Raw genomic sequence first — 17,731 nt, forward strand, 5'->3', positions numbered from 1 at the left:
GATAGTGTAAAAAATGGGAGATAAATTCATGCAAGGGCGGAGAATCGAGGAGCGCGACCAGGACCTACCTCAACGTCCAGACAGAGGTCCGGCAACTGGAGGGAGCTTTTGTCGACTTGCTTCGAACTTTATGGAATTCTACCGACTTTAAGCCAGGGCTGCTTTATTTCGACGACTCTGGGGTTACTGAAACAAGGGCGAGCTTTTGGTCTCCGGTCGCCCCATGGCCGAGCTTTGTTTCATTAAGCTCGGGCGCGGACGCGTCCAGTAAATGCCGGCGAGCTTGAAACTTCCGAGAGCGACTTGAAAAGCTGCCCAAAGGCTGGCCGAAACGCCAAGTCATTTTCCGCTTCAATTACACACCGAAGCGAGAAGCTCAAAGCACGCGTGCTCCCTCCTCCTTTTTCCTCCCACGGGAAAGGCAAGTTCGGGAGAACTCTCTAATTAGAAGTTCCCGAATGAGGGGGGAATATTCGGATTTGTGCCGTAATTCCTGGCGCCATTTTTTGTATAACATCAACGAGCGATTACCTGTCTTATCACGAATTTTGCAATCGGCCACCGTCGAGGGGGAAGTTGCAAGGAACTTCAATGGCAGGGGGATTTCCTAATTTATCGTATTTCATTTTTTTTTTATGGACCCCTGTCAAGGACAGTTGCACGTTTCAATCCGGTGCTAATTGTTTTATAGCAATATTAACGAGCGGTTTTTCTGATTCATCGTGATTTTTTATCGGCCACTGACAAGGGAAGCCACAAAATTCTCCGCTCGAAGAGCTCCGAAATTATTTCTGTATCGTTATCTGTCTATGAATTTCACTTATTTACTTATTGATTCGTCGTTGCCTCTCCATATGTAATTAATTGCGTACTCGGCATTACCTATTTACGAAGTGAATTTTTCCCCTGTTTATTTATTCTTGAAAGTTCACCTCTATGTGGGAGTGACAAAGTTCTCAGAAGATGTGGCAGAGGACAAAGATGATCTTTGTCGTCCACCCGCCTTCGACCAGCGCCGGGAGTTATTTACGTGATTGAAGTGTCCTAAGAGAAGCGAAAAGAAAAGCCGCGGTAAAAGATCGGCTCGAAAGCTTCCTTTCATTTCGCTTTCCTTGACCGTCACCTTGCGGCGCTTTCAGACTTTGCGAGAAGTCCGAAAGTCAAATCACGGTTCTCCGGGGATGCTGAAGAGCGATCTCGAAGATAATGCGACGCTTTCCGTCGGAGGGCTTTGATGAAGATGACGAATAGGCGGCCTTGGAATCTTTCCACTTTCATTACGTCTAATGGATTTCTGCTTTCCGCCCTTTCTTCCTTGGACTTTAACGTCGCTGACTGTCCCGAGAATTTCATGTCGGGTAGAAATTTACACACACTTAACACCACGCTAAATGGATGTATAGACTTTACCTACAAGAAGAAAAAACATTGCATATATGCTTATGACGAGTCCTCGTGAATATAACTCGCAATCATTTTAGCAATCACTGTAAATGCGAGTGCATTATCTCCATGCGCTGTCGGAAATATTTGGAATTTTCCTGTACCTCTAGTGAAGAATGTTGTACTAAAATTACGAACTCGGCATGGTTAAATTAATTTGTCAGAGTTTGGAAATGTATGAACGCGTTCCGAAATTTGTGACGTTTTAGCGGAATATGATTTAAATTGCGAAATTCTGAAGAGTATATTGGATGGTCAGAGTAAAGAGACTCCGCTCAATTAAAGGTATTGATCTTGTTCGAAACGCTACCGCGTCCCTTCATACATGGTGATTAATTTATCATATATATGAATAAAACTTCCGTTTTCCAGTTTTTTTCTTTACGGTAAAGTCGATTTAAGGAATACACTGTAAATAGAATTTTAAATGGAAAAAATCAAGGGTAACTTTTTTCAATATTTCGGCGAGGAAAAAATTATTTTCAGGGTTTTTTTTATTTCGTGCAGCTTCTTGTTAAGGGCAGATAATGTCTTCCAAAGCCGGTATGAGGGAAATGCACGGATGCTCGATGCTCATTTTAACAGATGCACAGTTTTGTGTGATGATTAAAAATTCCTGCAACGATAGTCGTTTATCTGGATTAAATATGACGCTCTTTACAATTCAACTTACGGTTGTTTCCTTTGTCTCTCAGGCCCCGGATTTACATGCACTTAACATCGGGTCGGGTGGAGGCGCGCATTTACTTTCTCGAAGAATTAAAGGATTTATGTAATCGCAGTTTCACGGTGCTTTTCCGAGGGACTCCGGCGAATCCTCCTGAAATTCCGCATCGGGGAATCCGTGGAAATTTTTCGACAACGGAAAAAAGTACCCTCGGATGGATGCTCCATTTTTTACGAGCATCGTCATAACACTTTTTTTTTGTCCGACAGAGAAATGAACCAGCGATTCATTTTTCTGGCCCACTAAGTGGAGTCGTTAACGGTGAAAATTAATCGGTTTACACATTTTCAGAAAGCATAAAATATCTTCCGAACCAACGATTCATTTTTCTGGCCCACTAAGTGGAGTCGTTAACAGTGAAAATTAATCGGTGTACACATTTTCAGGAAGCATAAAATATTTTCCGCTTGATCGATATTTGCAATTCGCGTATCCTCCTTAATGGCGGCGTTTCCGCGAAAGTGGTAAATTCTACTTAAATTCGGGCTCGACTAAAGTATCCCCGTGCTGTCGGCCGACAAATTATCGCGCCATTTATGCATCATAAACTCCGCTTTGGGACCAAGTTACCGTGAAGTTGCCAAACGTATTCTGACGTTACGGTTCGAACACGGGGGCTGGAAACTTTAACATTCGCCGGCCGAAATTTCCATATCGCCTCGTGACATGTAAATCCAGTGACGCGTGAGCTTCCACGTCGATTGATGTAACAGAGCTTATATTAAATTCTGCAGTAGTATTGGGAATAAAAGATCCCAATTCGATAAGAATAATTTTTGACATTGGAAAAAACAAGGTACATATTTTATGGATCTTTCGTAAGGGAAGAACGATAATCGTCCTATAAAAGATGAGCTTCAATGCGAAGATTCGTAGGATTCACTTTCAGAAATTCGACGGTACCTATTTTCCCCCACAATAGTGCCTCTAAGTTAGTTCAGTAGAAATCATTTGAAAAATTATATAAATTAGTGGTTTTATGTCGAGACACTTTGATTAGTGAAGAGCCGATGGTTACCCAATACCTAATGAACTTCATCAGTAAAATCCCAGCGAATTCTGGGGACAAGATTCTAGGGAACCGAATTTCCCCTAGAATCCCTGCGCCCAAGTTAGTAACAGGACTAGTTGAACGTGATCCTTGGTCCTCAATTACTGCAGGATAACAGCCTGAGGACACCGAAACGGTCTCAACCGAGATCTGTCTCGAAACTTGCCGGACACAGAGTTCCTATAAAACCAATATCAGATGGGAATTTCTAAGAGGATGATAGGAAACTTATGCAGAAGGAAACTTTAATGAACTCCTTAAGTGAATGACTCGGGGTCATGGTCCATAGGAGTCTGCCTTCTCCATTGATCACGGGTCTGCCGCCATCTTTTATTCCGAAACATCCTCGGTACTTTTCCGAATATTCCCCAGAATAATCCCGGAGAAAATGGGAAATATTTTTTCTTCCCCTTGCAGGGAATATCCCTGAAATTTTCACGGCCAGGATATGTCTCGTTTCGAGGGTCCTGAATTTTTCCCGGGTTAATTTGCGAGGCCGACACGAGTCGGCGGGCATTACGTGCGGGAGTTGCAATCTTTCGGGGTGCCGCCATGAAGAATCGCTCTTTTCCCCTATTTAATTCCCCATGAGGCTCGCGTGAAGAAACCTGCTCCTTCATTTCTGTAGCATCTCCGGCTACGTTATTTATACGATCCCTTTAAGGCTTGCCCTCCTCCTCGTATGCTCCCTACGAAATTGCAAATTCCTGTTGAGTCGTTCCTCCGGGACTAAGATATGATCCCGGGAGAATTTCCACAGTTTTCACGCGGATGCAAAATCGGCCAAATTGGATCAGGGACGGATCTGCATTTTCGCGAAAATTTCAGCTTCGGAGCTCCTTCCCAAGCCATTTTGCCAAAAATATACCAGCTTGATTTAACGGAATATTTGCCCCTACCTTCGGGGAAGTTTAATAACAAAATAATATAGTATAGTTATTAGACATAGGGCAGGATATATTATGCCACTTGAATTTATCACCTAAAATACAAACTATACATTTTGTTAGACCATTCGGTTACTAAGAAATTCCCGCATGCTTTTTATATTGTACTTGGCGCGACATTCTACCGGATTTTCTGAGACACTTCTCTATTTAGAGGCCATGTTTTAAGTGAAACATTATTTCACAATAGCGTAAATCTCGTATGCTAACAAATGGGAGCTTATCAGCATAGCCACATCACACATAACCTAAACTTATTTTCTACGTTAATTAACAACAGAAACAGGAAAAAGTGCAGTGGTCCATAAAATGTGAAATACCCCTCGGCAATTCCTTAGGGACTGAGATATGAGCTCAGGACTTCTCTCATCGCGATAACGCGAATGGCCCAGAATAAAAAAAAAATGGATCGCCTGCTCCTTATTTTGCAGGAATTCACATATCTGAAAAACGCAAGAAGGACCCCCCGCGGATTTATTTTCCTCCTTTGCCGGCGTTCCAATTTCTCCTGTTTCGTCCTCGGGATATCTCTTCCGGTCGGGGAAATTACTTCGGGATTTCTTCGGATTAATTCCCCGAGGGACCGAAACGGATCATGCAACGGCGATGGGTTCGCGTCCGACACGAATTCTTCCGTGACTCAATTTGCTCGCTGTACATGACGTAAACTCGTTCGTGGGGTTATTTGTCTCTCCAAAGCGGAGGCCCTTTCTTACGAGGGCTAAAATCGATTTCTCCAGATAAAGCGACTCCCCTCTTGGACGCACAATTGCGCAATCCGTTTCTGACTACGCGCTCGGTAGGACGCTAAGCGGAATGCAATTAAGCGTGTTACGGCCTCGAATATTAATGACGGTCGCCACTTGGCTGATTCGCGGGGGGTCTTCTGCCCGTGGGGCTCCAACAGGTGCATCGGGTGACAAAAGATACGCGGTGTCAAAGCGTGTCCATCCCCCGTGTATGCAAATGCCTTTTGTACTTAATCTCGGCAGCGAGAGAGTTTTTCGATTTTCAAATATCCCTTTTGAAGTCCATCATTAAAATTCATTTACTTCCTAAACATTGCCTCGTGCGGTTTCTTCGTTGCTAGGACGATAAGAAAGAAAATTTAACGGATGACCGACCTATTATAATATTTTCGGAGAGTGATTTTTTTATTTTATTGATTTAGACGATATATATAAAAAAAAAAATCGCGATGCATATGGAACGACCTGGTTATTTTGAATGCTGCTGGAATGCAATTTTTTAACACTAAGGTGTATATCAATTAAGTAGTTATTTTTATATATGAAATAGATTTCGGAAGGCTACCTCAATTTTAAATGGAGTGGAAATTCACGGAGGGTGCAACTTTCTTCACTGGATATATTTTGTCCTTAATTACAGTTTGATTATCGATGAAAATAAATTTTGGTCCCGCAATTTGCATGTTCCACGATGGCATTAATAATGGAATTAATGGTCATAAATCTCGCCTAAAGAGGAAGGGTCTTCTTATAGGCGTATCTGGAGGTATCAGGGTGTACTTGAACGCGAATAACGATGAGCTTCTTGAAGCGATTTGCACGAGCTCCACTCGTTTCCTCTTCTTGCCACTGAAAAACGGAAATCCGCAGAGTCTGCTGATTCTTTTAAGACTTTTTCCCACTCCACGGGCAGAATTTTAATCCGAAATCTGCCAATTACATTGCTGGACATTTTCCAAGCGCGTGCCCCACTCTTGGACCTGAAGATTAAACAAATGAGAATTAAACCAATTACCGACCATACATCCTCCAAGAAACCCGCGGAAAACTAAAAGTAATGATAGCAACAATTCCATAATTTAACATACCAATCTAATAATTCTTCTTGATAATTAAAAACGGAATACCGTCACCAATCATAAGACTAGACTAGACTCCCAAAATAAATGCATTACAATAATTGCAACCTTAATTCACCGTAATATACATTTGTAGCATATCAATTGAATTCACCGCGAAATTATAATACAATAAAAACATTTGGAGTATATTTAAACTTTTGCGTATATTCTTTCAGAATCGAAAAGGGGAGTTCCCAGATGGGACAGTTTTTCAAATTATTACGATAAAATAATTCCAACCATAACCTAAAATATACATTTTATATGAGCTAGGACATAATGGTATAAAATTTGTCCCGTCAATTAAATTCACCCTTTAAAACACAAACGAAACATATTTAAACGGTTTGCAATAATCGCGGGATTGAATTTCGTCCTTTTGAATAGCGGGTTTGTTAATTCTTTCAGAATCGAAAAAGGGAGGTCCCAGATGGGACAGTTTTTCAACGGGCAGGCACAAAGGGGTTCGAAAAGGATGGACGACCTTTATTCGGAGCGAGTACCATTGGCAGTTGTATATTTACCGTCGACGGGGATGGTCGGGATATTCCTGTGAGGATTCGCCCCAAAGCTAACCTGCCGTAAGTAGGCCTTTGAGTTCTTTTCTCTCCCGCATAACGATGGAACTCTCCCAATGAAATCAGAGAAACGTGCGATCAGCCACAAAGCAGGCACATTTGCCGGCAGTTCCGTGGATGGAAGGATCAGTTATCTCGCGGTGATATCGACTGCGCATCGATAAATCGTCGTTTTCGGCGTTGGGAACGAATGTGCCTCATAAATCGAGGCCGAGTTTCGAATCCGCTGGGCCTGCAGGAACTCCCGAAAAATTCCTGGACAGATTCGGCACTCCCTGGAGAAATTCTTTTTTCCCCCGGGTCGGCTCCATAATTCACGTTTTATTGGAAGTATTAAATGGAAAAGCGAAAGCGATTTCACGTCCCCCCTATGAACGCGAAAACTTCCGAGATTGAATTTACCAGAAATTATGAAAAGAGAGATTTACCGGCAGCTCCTTTCTCTAGGAAATTCCTGTGTCTTTGGAATTCAGCATTTTTTTTTCACATCCCAAAATGGCGTCGTTTTTCCTAAAGGGCCGGGAATATTCACGGTTGCATCGCCGGGAATTATAAAAAGAAAGATTCACCGGCAGCTCCTTTCTCTAGGAAATTCCTGTGTCTTTTAGAAAATGGAATCCGGCATGTTTTTCTTTTCACATCCAAAATGACGTCGTTTTTCCTAAAGGGCCGGGAATATTCGCGATTGCATCGCCGGAAATTTAAAAATGGAAAATTAATACGAGATCCTGGAAAAGTAGAGGCACGCCGCAGATGTCTTGTTGCGTAACGGAATATTTTGCCCCGGGCACGTCGTAAATATCGTCAGTATTTTGCCTCTCCATAAATCTGGGCTGAATGGCCGGATTTCGAGGTGAATAAAATCCGCGAATGGACGGCTAATTCCGATGATGGATGCACCTAGTTTTCCGGGACCCCCCGCGAACCGGAGGAATTAATCCGAGCTGGCATTAATGCGATGAAGCGGATGCCATGAAAATTCCATCGGTTGAACAGGAAGTCGGGGCTCGTCGTAACCGGCTTCCTGAGGGAGCCGTAAAATATTTTACGGAAAAGAAAAGCCGTGGAGTAATTCCCCCCCTCGTTCCGGGATCGGCCGTGTATTTCTTCAGGACACGCACGAGACCCCCTATCCCGAGGGAACCCTGGATTTCTGGGCACGTGTGCGCCCCTTAATCTAAAAGGACAATCCTACATATGCAGGAACGTAGGAATAAACTAAGGTTTAGTGATAATTTATGATAATTTCAGGTGAACAATTGTACCCGGCCAGGAAGGAATGGCCCCTTTGGGGTCGTTCGGCATAAACTTTGCTAAATTAATTATTGCGGCATATATTAATTCAAACGTTTCTATCTATGTACTTGGTGCGAAACTCTACCGAGTTTCTTAATACAAATTCCAGATAATCCTCGGATTTCTGAGCACATGTGCGCCCCTTAATCTATATAGATAATATTACTTATATGTAAGGAATAAATTAAGGTTTAATAATAATGTATGGTAATTGAGAAGTAATAATTGTACTTGACCAATAAGTAACACAAAACATCGGGAGAGTTTCGAGCGAAATAAATTTTGGTGTGAGAAATGAATGATATTAAATTAATTATAGCTATGTATGTACGACGATGATTATGAAAATGGCCTAAATCATTCCTTTCCATTTTTGTTACAAAACTAGCATCGCGTTGTTTTAATTTAAATGGATATAACACAAAATATGGGATAAATGACCTTTTTAGATTTTTTACTTGGACCACTTTTATAATTTGAGGAGAATTAATTTTTCTCAGCCAATGACATTTCTTGGCGCGTAACGTGATTGCGTTAAATAACATCGTTGCGGAAAATGTTAATGAAATGTTGCGCGTTTTCACAATTTTTGCCGATTATTTCGCGGATGTGGCTCGCTCGCCGGAAGTCCTTGAATCTCAGGATCTTCGCCCGGTTGGAAGAGCCGAAGGAAACTCGCGGTTCCTGAACTCTGGGGAATGCGGTCGGGAAAGTAAAGCGAATAAGTTGGAAGTCCGCGAAGGAAGGAAAAGTACGAGGCAGCGGGTAATACCGGAAGTGGGGAAGAAGAACCGGGAGCGAGAAATAAAGAGATCACTCGTTCGCGGCAACCGGAAGTGAGGAGTTCCGAACAACCGGGAGAGTTCCGGACTTCGATATTTCGGTCTCTAGTAGAGCGATGAAAGGCCTCATCCTGAGAAATCCATCTTCGTTTCCGAATTTTATCTTTCTATCCTCGTTTAATGGGACGAAAAAAAAATCGTATTAATTCAAAGAATTCGATTCAAATAAATTGGACGCAACGTTTCTTCGGAATCACTGCCGTTTAATTATTTCTTCGGTTCAATTAATTTCTTTATTTTCCCTCGGTCTACATTCAAAGGAAAATTATCGATAACCCTTGATTTTAATATTTCCACACATCTCGCTTTAGGATTTCGACAAACCTACGAAGTAATCGTACAAAGATATTAGTCATCGGGGAAAAGTAATTAAGGACGCTTCCAATGTTCTGCACTTATAGTTATTTCTTTTTCTTGTTAGCATATTTCGTCGGGGAAGAGATTTTCAAGGGAACTTTTTAAGCCCCTCGGAGAAATGAAAACGAACGAAACGAAAGTATAGAAGTCCGTGGGTAATCTCGAAAGCAATGAGAAAAGATGCGAAACTCGACGGGCCCCTGACGTTTCCATTTCCTGGACAGGGATAAAGGAGGTATCCCAGAGAATGTATAAATAAAAAAGAAGAAGAAAAAGTTGAAATAAACTAGAAAGCCCGCCCGGTTTTCCTTCGCGAAGCTGCCTGGGCTAAATCGATGCAGTCCAAAATCGAATCATCGCGTGTATAAAAGTGAACGAGGCGGGCTATAGAAAATCCGTCCACGATAACAAATTCAGGTCAGTGCAAGTGCATCAACCACTACGTGGAAAACGTATGCGTGTTCCACAAGATCCGCCGAATTTCGAGTACAGTCGCCAGCGAAATATAAATGGCCGCGATTCTTCCTCGGAACGGGGAATTTACATAAACTCGGGCATTACTCGCGGTATTGCACTGTGAAATGGAAAATATCATTTACACAAAGGAACATTTAAAAAAGATTCCGTCGCACTTGCGAAACATCAGAAAAAGCGGAACTTCTTAACGCTAAAACATGATAATGATTGTTTCGATGGAGCAATTCATTTTTCAAGAAGGTACATGCCTTCGCGATCTAAAAATCAAATTATGGAGGTATAAATGATATAAATAAATATTCTCGCCCGTGATCTGTTTAAATATTTTGTAAACACTGCATCAAGTGTCGCTCCTGATTTTGTAGTCGTTGTTAATAGTTAATGTTAGTAATATCTCCATATCTGAAACCTCCTCATTTAAAAAGATAGCGATTAACAGTAATGTCAATAGTCTTATAAAACGTCGTTTTTATGAAGAGTCGTGAATAAAATGGTTCTTTCTTTTCTTTTCAGGCCTTTCGAAAGTCGCCATGCTGGACATGGCGATTAATAGTAATAACAATAGTCTTATGAAACGCCGTTTTCAAGAGATATCCTAAATAAATTTTCTTTTTTCAGGCCTTTCAAAAGTCGCCATGTCGGACAAGGTTAAGGCAAGCCGGCCAACCGTGCCTCCACTCCAGTCGAAGAGACCGACGATTTTCATATATCCGACAGGTGAGAAACCTCTTAATTTCCAACATTTACCCTCTCGGCATAGAGGACCATTCTGAAGATTAATTAACTTAATGCTATCTGGCCGGTACCGTCCATAGGACGCAATTATTCAGGGCGAGGCGGTGAATAACGCCTGCTTGCATGACGTATTTTGCGAATCGTCAGGTTTCCACCCTGGGTTATGGTATAAACCCGGCTCAGCCACACATTTCCATTGACGGGATATATTAAACCGGGATCTTCTCCCTCAATCCCACGAGCGCGTAATAAACCTCAATAAGCGGAACGACGTTTCCACTGCGATTCACTCGGAGTCGGAATAACTCGCGAACGGCATCCAGGATCCCGTCCAGGTGCATCAAGTGGCATTTACTGGAGTTACATCTACTCCAAAGTTACTCTATTCAAGCTCGCACTCCTCCGGAAATACATTCCAAAATGTCCGCCATCTTGCGCTTGAAGTCGCGCCTAACCCAAGTGCGCCAATTTCAGGCGATTGTCGGATGATGATTGTTCAATGATGATTATCGGATAATGGTTGTCGAATGATCGCCGGTTAATCTATGATGGTATTTTCAACAAAAGGTTATCCACTCAGGAAATCATGGATTTTAATACTCGAGATCACATGAGAATCGTAAGGAGAAATCGTTGGAAATCACCGAAATATTGTCACAATTTTCAAAGGAATATCAGATTGAGCATAGAAAATTTGATTAAACCAACAACGTACATGTTACTTTTTAAAAACGTAACTGTTACTTGCAATCCTTCATGATTTTGACAACTAAACATTGTTATTTTTCAGTCCAAGAGTGTACAGATATTGCGAATGTTTTTAACAGTGTAACTATCACGCAGAGGCGAGATTGTAACATTTTTTTTTCCCCCAGCAATTAAGCACGGGGTATTTCCACTTTCTTTCCTCGAAACTGACCCGGACATGCGGGGGCGGTCGTATTAATCGACCTTCAAACCGAACCAGGCATTAACCGCAACATAGAGTCGTTAGGACGTCAAGGGAAGCGTAATCTTCGTCCCATGGGAAGTCAAAGGGGAGTCTAACGGGGTCCGAGAGGAAGCCACGGGTCTAATATGGCGCCGTGCGGGATGTAGCATTAAACCGACAAGTGAGCCGGATTACTCGGGCACTCTTTGCTCTCTTCTCGGTCTGTTCACCGAGGAAGAAGCTCCGGGAAGGGACGGAACGGAAGAGGTTTCGAAATGGAGTGTCTAGTTAGTCCACTGGAAAAGGGCGAAAACCTCCACTTAACCCAGATGCAGTCGTAGATTGCGATGCAGACTCGGAGATGACGCTCGTGTATCTGAAGATCAGGGTGCATCCAGGAGACTATTATCTCGTGTCATCGTTTTTTTCCATCCCAACCTGTAATGATACACCGTTGAGAGAGAGAGAAATGGTTTAAATTTCTGACATTTTTTGTTAGAGGTTTCAGTCAAACATGACGTACTAATGCATTTACTTTTTTAAATATTTTCAAAGTGAATAGCACGCGCTATAAATTTAATGCGCATGTGCACTAATTCTGTGAATTAATAATAATCGCGTGATATTAAATGATAAATTCATGCAGATATATTTGTAGTAAATGTTTACGAGTTCAGTCGGAAGGTGAAAATCACGTGTGTGGGAGGTTTATGCGTTTCTTTACGGCGTGCATAAAATTAGACGAGCCAATTTACGGTTTCGCTTGTCTTTCATCATCGGTAGAAATAAAATTGCAATTCTTCTCCGCTCAAGTGATTGCTTCTTTTCCAAAGGCACTCATCGCGTTTATATCAGTCACCGCTATTTCCTACCTGTAAAGAGACGAAATATCCCGCGAGTCGATTTAGGATATCCCTTACCTTCCGAAATCGATAATCATAACATTTCAGTCAGCAGTTCCTTCCTCATAGAAACGGGAATGAAAAAGCATCCCTGAAGCCGAGATGGGACCGGATGAAAAGTCAAGCGCGATGGATTCTGTAAGGAGTGTCACATCGTCATTATACCCTACGATGTCAGCAACGAAAAGGGCACATACCCCGGGAAAAATTCAAAGAAAGTTGCGCAATTAATATCTCGAGAACAGAGGGTTGCATCCCTCGCCTCGACATGCCTAGACACTAGTGGCTCCAGAGATTGCAGCGCACCCCTCGCGATTGTATCAGTCGGCATTATTTCCGATCGCAGCGCCTCTAGGGGAATCGATCCGAGCTGCGCCCTTTTTCCCGGGCCTTCCAGGCCAGCTGTCAATTACGATCCCAAAAAGGAAATTCCGATCCGCGCCCCTATACGAAACGCAACAATCCGTGCTCCGCGCAATTCTCGGGGAAAATTCCCTCCCTAGGAATCCTGCATCGCGAGGATTTTATTTCCAGTTTTCGATCTCGCGCCATTCGCGCGTACCACGTGACATCGCCCCGCGTACCACGTGACGTCGACCCGTATACCACGTGACAGAGCCCCGCATACCACGTGACGCTCCGCAGCGCGCCACATAAGGTTTGTTCGTAATCTTTGAAAAATTGTACAATCATTATTTAATACAAATTATGTATTACTGCATCATATATTATCACTATCATCATTTGCTAGAAGATGTGATTGAGGAAGCATTACATCTTCATTTTCATCGTCATCGGATTCGAATAGTTCTAAAATCGCATACTGTTCCGCTAAATCGGCCATCTTGTACTTTCTTGAGCTACCTGACGTTCGGGACGTCGACGAAAGTGTATCTACACTTCTGCACCTTTCAAGAAAAGTGCAGTACCCTCGTTACCCTCGAGTGTTAAAAGTGCAGACATCGCGAACAAACCTATAATGTCAGCTCCGCGTGGCTCGCGAGAAGAAAAACCAAAAGCAGAACTTGCCATACCCTCCGCAGTAATTACCGGCGCCTTTACCGGCGTCATCGTCGCAGTTATCGAGGGCGGCTCCCTTTAACCGCGGATTCACCCTTGGCACCTCTCTGTGCGCGCTTTTTAATTAAAAAGAACCCACCGAACAAAGGCGCCGCGCCACCTAGCGACGGCGTCGCGTCCCGCGTGCCGCGATCTGCGGCGGGCAAGATGGCGGCCGCCGGAGAATGCCGACGTCCTGGCACAGCTAGCGTACCTGAAATTCCTGGCGCAGGTCACCCGACTAATTAACCGTGATTTGTCATACAAACTGCAGTTACGCGAAACTCCCAGCTGCGGCATAGCCCGACGATGCAACCGTGCGCGGTCATGGCGGATTAGATGGGGAAAAGAAACGAATTCAAATGAGGACCCTTTGTATTCCTCTATCCAAGATGGCCGCCCATGAGCGTCGGTTTCCGCCTCTCCTTGGCGTATTATTAGAACTTATTATTAAAAAGAGATACTAATAGCAAAAAGATAAAAAAAGCTCAAAGGAAATTATGGATCCAATTTATTTTCAGTTTAGTTAAGTAAAATAATTGTTCTTCGAATTAACAAAATATTCCTTTGGTACCGTTCAAAGAAATATTTCTCTGGTCGAATGGAATTTTTTTTTTCTCCGTCTATGTTTTTTAAGGTACATTGTCACGTTCGTTCTCGTTTCAGTTTCCCCGGAACATATCACGGTCTCCATCGTCTCCTCCATTTTGGGATTCCCGCTGCTCGCGCTGCTAGTGATCTGCTGCTTGCGAAGGAGAGCAAAGTTGGCTCGCGAACGAGCCAGAAGGCGGAACTGCGACCTGGATCACGGAGCCCTGAGTCTCGTGAGATTCAGCCCCGTACATCGTTTAGGTACGAAAAGGCGAGTGCACTCCCTCGAGTTGCACGTAGTCGCGATTACGATGACCTCGGCCCAGCGTCGTGTCAACCTTTTCCTCTTCAGCCCGGAGATAAACCAATTTTGCACTTTCACCAAAGGACAACATCGCTGATAAATTTGTCCTCCTACCGCAGGAATAATTGCATCAACAGCGACAAATCTTTGCAAGTATATCGAACGTAAATGTAACCGGTGTAACGCTTTATTTAGGAAAAGTGTTTCCTAAATTAGCAAGGAAACTCGCAGAGACCGCAAAAAAAGTATACCATTGTCCCTACTCAAACAAACGAGCGATATAGAATTTGTTGTTGCTGGAAGAGAATATTGCATTTGTTCGGTAAAATAATTCTTGTTCTCAAATTGACGAAAATTTTCCTGGGTCCGATTTCAAGTGTTCAAACGTTTGTTGTTGCAAGTATGCTGAAGCAAGTGGAATTATTCGTTGCGACTGAGTTTTTTTTTTTTTTCTGCGTCCTGATGTACACGGGCGGACATAAATGCCTTCAATGCAGACATGCCACCACCAGGGTGCGATGAGAAGACCCTCATGTCCGCCACTGTACGCCGAATCGGTTTTGGACGCTCTCGAGCGGCAAAGAATAATGACACAGGAAGGCCGATGCGACACTAAGGAAGATTGAATCCTTCTCAAGGACTTCGACCTTCGACAAGCTTGACCGGGAATCCTGGACATTAACTTCCCCCGAGGAACGTCATTTATTTGACTCGTCTTTTGAAGGGACGCTCTCAAGACCTTCCGCCCTAGGGAAGTAGATTAAAGTGGTATGAAAGGGTCATTCTACATATTCAACACAAGTTTCTCGCTCAAACTTTTGTGACTCGAAACTCTACCGGGTTTCTTGATATATCAAAACGTCAAAATAATGATGAAACTTTTCCCCTAACTGGGTACACCGAATAATTTGAAATTTTAACACGTCATTATGGAGGTCTTAATGAAGGTCTTGAAACTGGATTACATTTTTCAAAAAAAGAACTTTTTCTGGTTCTTGTCCGGGATAAACATTTCGTTTTCTCTTTTTCTTTCGAAAGATCAAATTTCAAGAGTTTCATAAGGACCTCCATAATCACGTGTTAAAGTTTCAAATTATTCGGCACATCCCATTTGGAGGAAAGATTTTATAAATATTTTGATATCTTGATGTATATGTATACATGACACTTTCATAACACCCTAAAGGTCCAAGGATAGAGATAGCTATCGACGTGTCGGTTGATATCATAATTTCGGAGAATACAATTTATACTGATATGTTCATTTTTGTCCAGCGGCAGCCTCTAAAGAGGACATAGGTAAAGAGATATCCTGCAGGCCGCGTAATCTCGCTTGGCTTTGAGAAAAACCTTCCTTTAAGCGCGCATTGTTATCGTTTTTCATCTCTTATTCATACACTGAGAAAAAGAAGATTGGTTGGCTCAAAGCAATATGCTACAACAAAGTCCTAGAATCAAAAACTTCCGAAGAAATATCAGATTAAGTTTACGAAATTATTTAAAGTCAACAATTACTTTAAATCGTTAATTTTTCTTCTCAACAAAATAATATTCAGACAACGACATATATTTGTTTCAGTCAACTAATCTTTTTCCAGTATATAAATTGTGTTCTACCCTGTTAAAAATGCTTCGATGTTTCGAACTCTTCCGAATCGAAGTGTAGGAAAAGAAAAAATCTACTTGTATACTATATACACTAAATTTCCAACAGACATTTTTAACAGTTTATATACTTTTCGTGTAGATTTAGAGATCGCTGAAGCATGTATAATGGCGGACATGAACGCCTCCCCTGCAGATACGGCATCGCCTGTGCAGGATGGGAGGGCATTGATGTCTCCCAGTGTACAATGGCGGACATAAATGCCTCCCCTGCAGATACGGCATCGCCTGTGCAGGATGGGAGGGCATTGATGTCTCCCAGTGTACGGTCAAAAATAAGTAAACAGGATGTTTCGAAATTGAATAAGTATTAAATTCGATCATTTGTATACTAAAAGATACAAATATTCTACCTTAAAAAAAACTTCGACGCGTAAACTAAATTTCCAACAGACATTTTTAACAGTTCATATACTTTTCGTGTAGATTTAGAGATATCGCTGAAACAGTTCCGGCTGAACCGCTTGCGGATAGAAAGAGACGCGTACGCTAGCTGACCTGTTGCTCTCCGCAGTCGTTTTAAATGAAATGTGAGAAATCTGAAGTTCATATGAATACATAAGAGGTTGATTTTTTTTTCCACCAGCTGGAGTAGAAAGGACTACTAGAGCGGTGTCCTTCAGAAGCGAGCGAGGCTCCAGGGCGTTTCCTGCCCTGAACCTGGACACCGTCGTCGAGGAACGATCCGACCCTGAACAGAGCACGGCCGTGGAACTCAGTAGCCCCGATTAGCATCCGGTTCCGGCACCGTCAAGGTATTGAAGCCATCGAGGAGAAGGCACCCACCTCTAGGAGCGATAAAGCATTACTCGCACCCGCCGACTTCACGCCGACAATGCGTACAATATGATCCGCAGACGGTAGAATAGTTTATCAGTTACACTCTGACGTGAAAGTACAATTGACGATTTAAGGTGTTACGAAAACGTCATACATACGATAGAGTCCCATATAACGCAAGTTATTCCAACGAGAATTCCCATAACGCGGCGAAGATATTGCGGCTATTTTCATACAAGGCGAATTTCATAAAATTGCGAATCTGGCTGGTAATATAAATACACCGATACCACTCTCCTCGGTGCAGTGACTTTTAGTTATTCGATTATTAAGATAAAAATAACACACGTCGCCTTGGCAGCACGTCGTAACTTTTCATGAACGTATGCCAAATCTGCGATAAAACCTCCTAGGTACTAATTGTTGTTAAGGATTATTTTATAAATGTAATTTATGCGCAGGTCGCCGCGAGTTTCGATGGTATTGACGGTGCCAGAACCGGTGGATTGCAGCCCATTATGGTCGGCCTTGACCAACGGCAACATGTTGACGACGGATTTGGGAGATACCTAGCAGGAAGACGTGGGTGGAGAGTCGACGGAGTTCATCCAGGCTCTGGTCTTCGATCTGCCTATTATCTACTGACTTAATGAACACCTCTGCACATTTCGCTGCCCACGAACTTAACTTAAAAGTGTCACCATGGACAGCATTTCTTCAACGCCGTAAATGTCGACGAAACTACGAATTTAAAATCCGCTGATCAGCAGTGATTATTCGTACAAGTGAAATGGATCTGGTACAAGCTTACCCCGGAGGAACTTGAAACACGTAATGCATCAGTTTTTTGAAACATTAAGTGGACCGATACGAAACAAAATGTCCATGTTTTCTGATGTGTTCAGGCCTTTGCAAGGTACCTCCTACACGTTAACAAGTGTCTAGTCTAAAGTAGCTTAAGGTAGCCGCGGCTAATGTTAAGTTTCGTTACAAAGTCCAAGAGTTGTATTTTATACCGACCTGCCTCGCTTTACGTAAAGGACGCACGTCAGCGAGGCTTTATACGATGATAAACCAAAGCACACGAAGCCAGGACTTCTAATGCGGGCTGTGCCCCAACAACCTTACGACTCCATGTCACTGTTGTGTAAATAAATTTGTTAATAATGTGTAAAT

At 42.7% G+C, this 17,731-nt stretch overlaps 1 protein-coding gene across 2 annotated transcripts in view; it reads left to right on the forward strand.

Moving 5' to 3' along the window:
* Nucleotides 1-17,628, forward strand: part of LOC105699069 — a 38,580-nt gene extending 20,952 nt beyond the window's left edge. For both annotated transcript variants that reach the window (XM_023435011.1, XM_023435012.1), the window contains 4 exons: nt 10,207-10,305; nt 13,882-14,067; nt 16,362-16,530; nt 17,017-17,628. In XM_023435011.1, the coding sequence (XP_023290779.1) occupies nt 10,224-10,305; nt 13,882-14,067; nt 16,362-16,507 (414 nt within the window). In that variant the 5' untranslated portion in view covers nt 10,207-10,223 and the 3' untranslated portion in view covers nt 16,508-16,530; nt 17,017-17,628. The remainder of the gene's footprint in view (nt 1-10,206; nt 10,306-13,881; nt 14,068-16,361; nt 16,531-17,016) is intronic.
* The last annotated feature ends 103 nt before the right edge of the window (nt 17,629-17,731 follow it).

This window comes from Orussus abietinus, unplaced genomic scaffold (assembly GCF_000612105.2).
Source record: "Orussus abietinus isolate OABI.00-Male unplaced genomic scaffold, Oabi_2.0 scaffold129, whole genome shotgun sequence".
Classification (NCBI taxonomy): Eukaryota; Metazoa; Arthropoda; class Insecta; order Hymenoptera; family Orussidae; genus Orussus; species Orussus abietinus.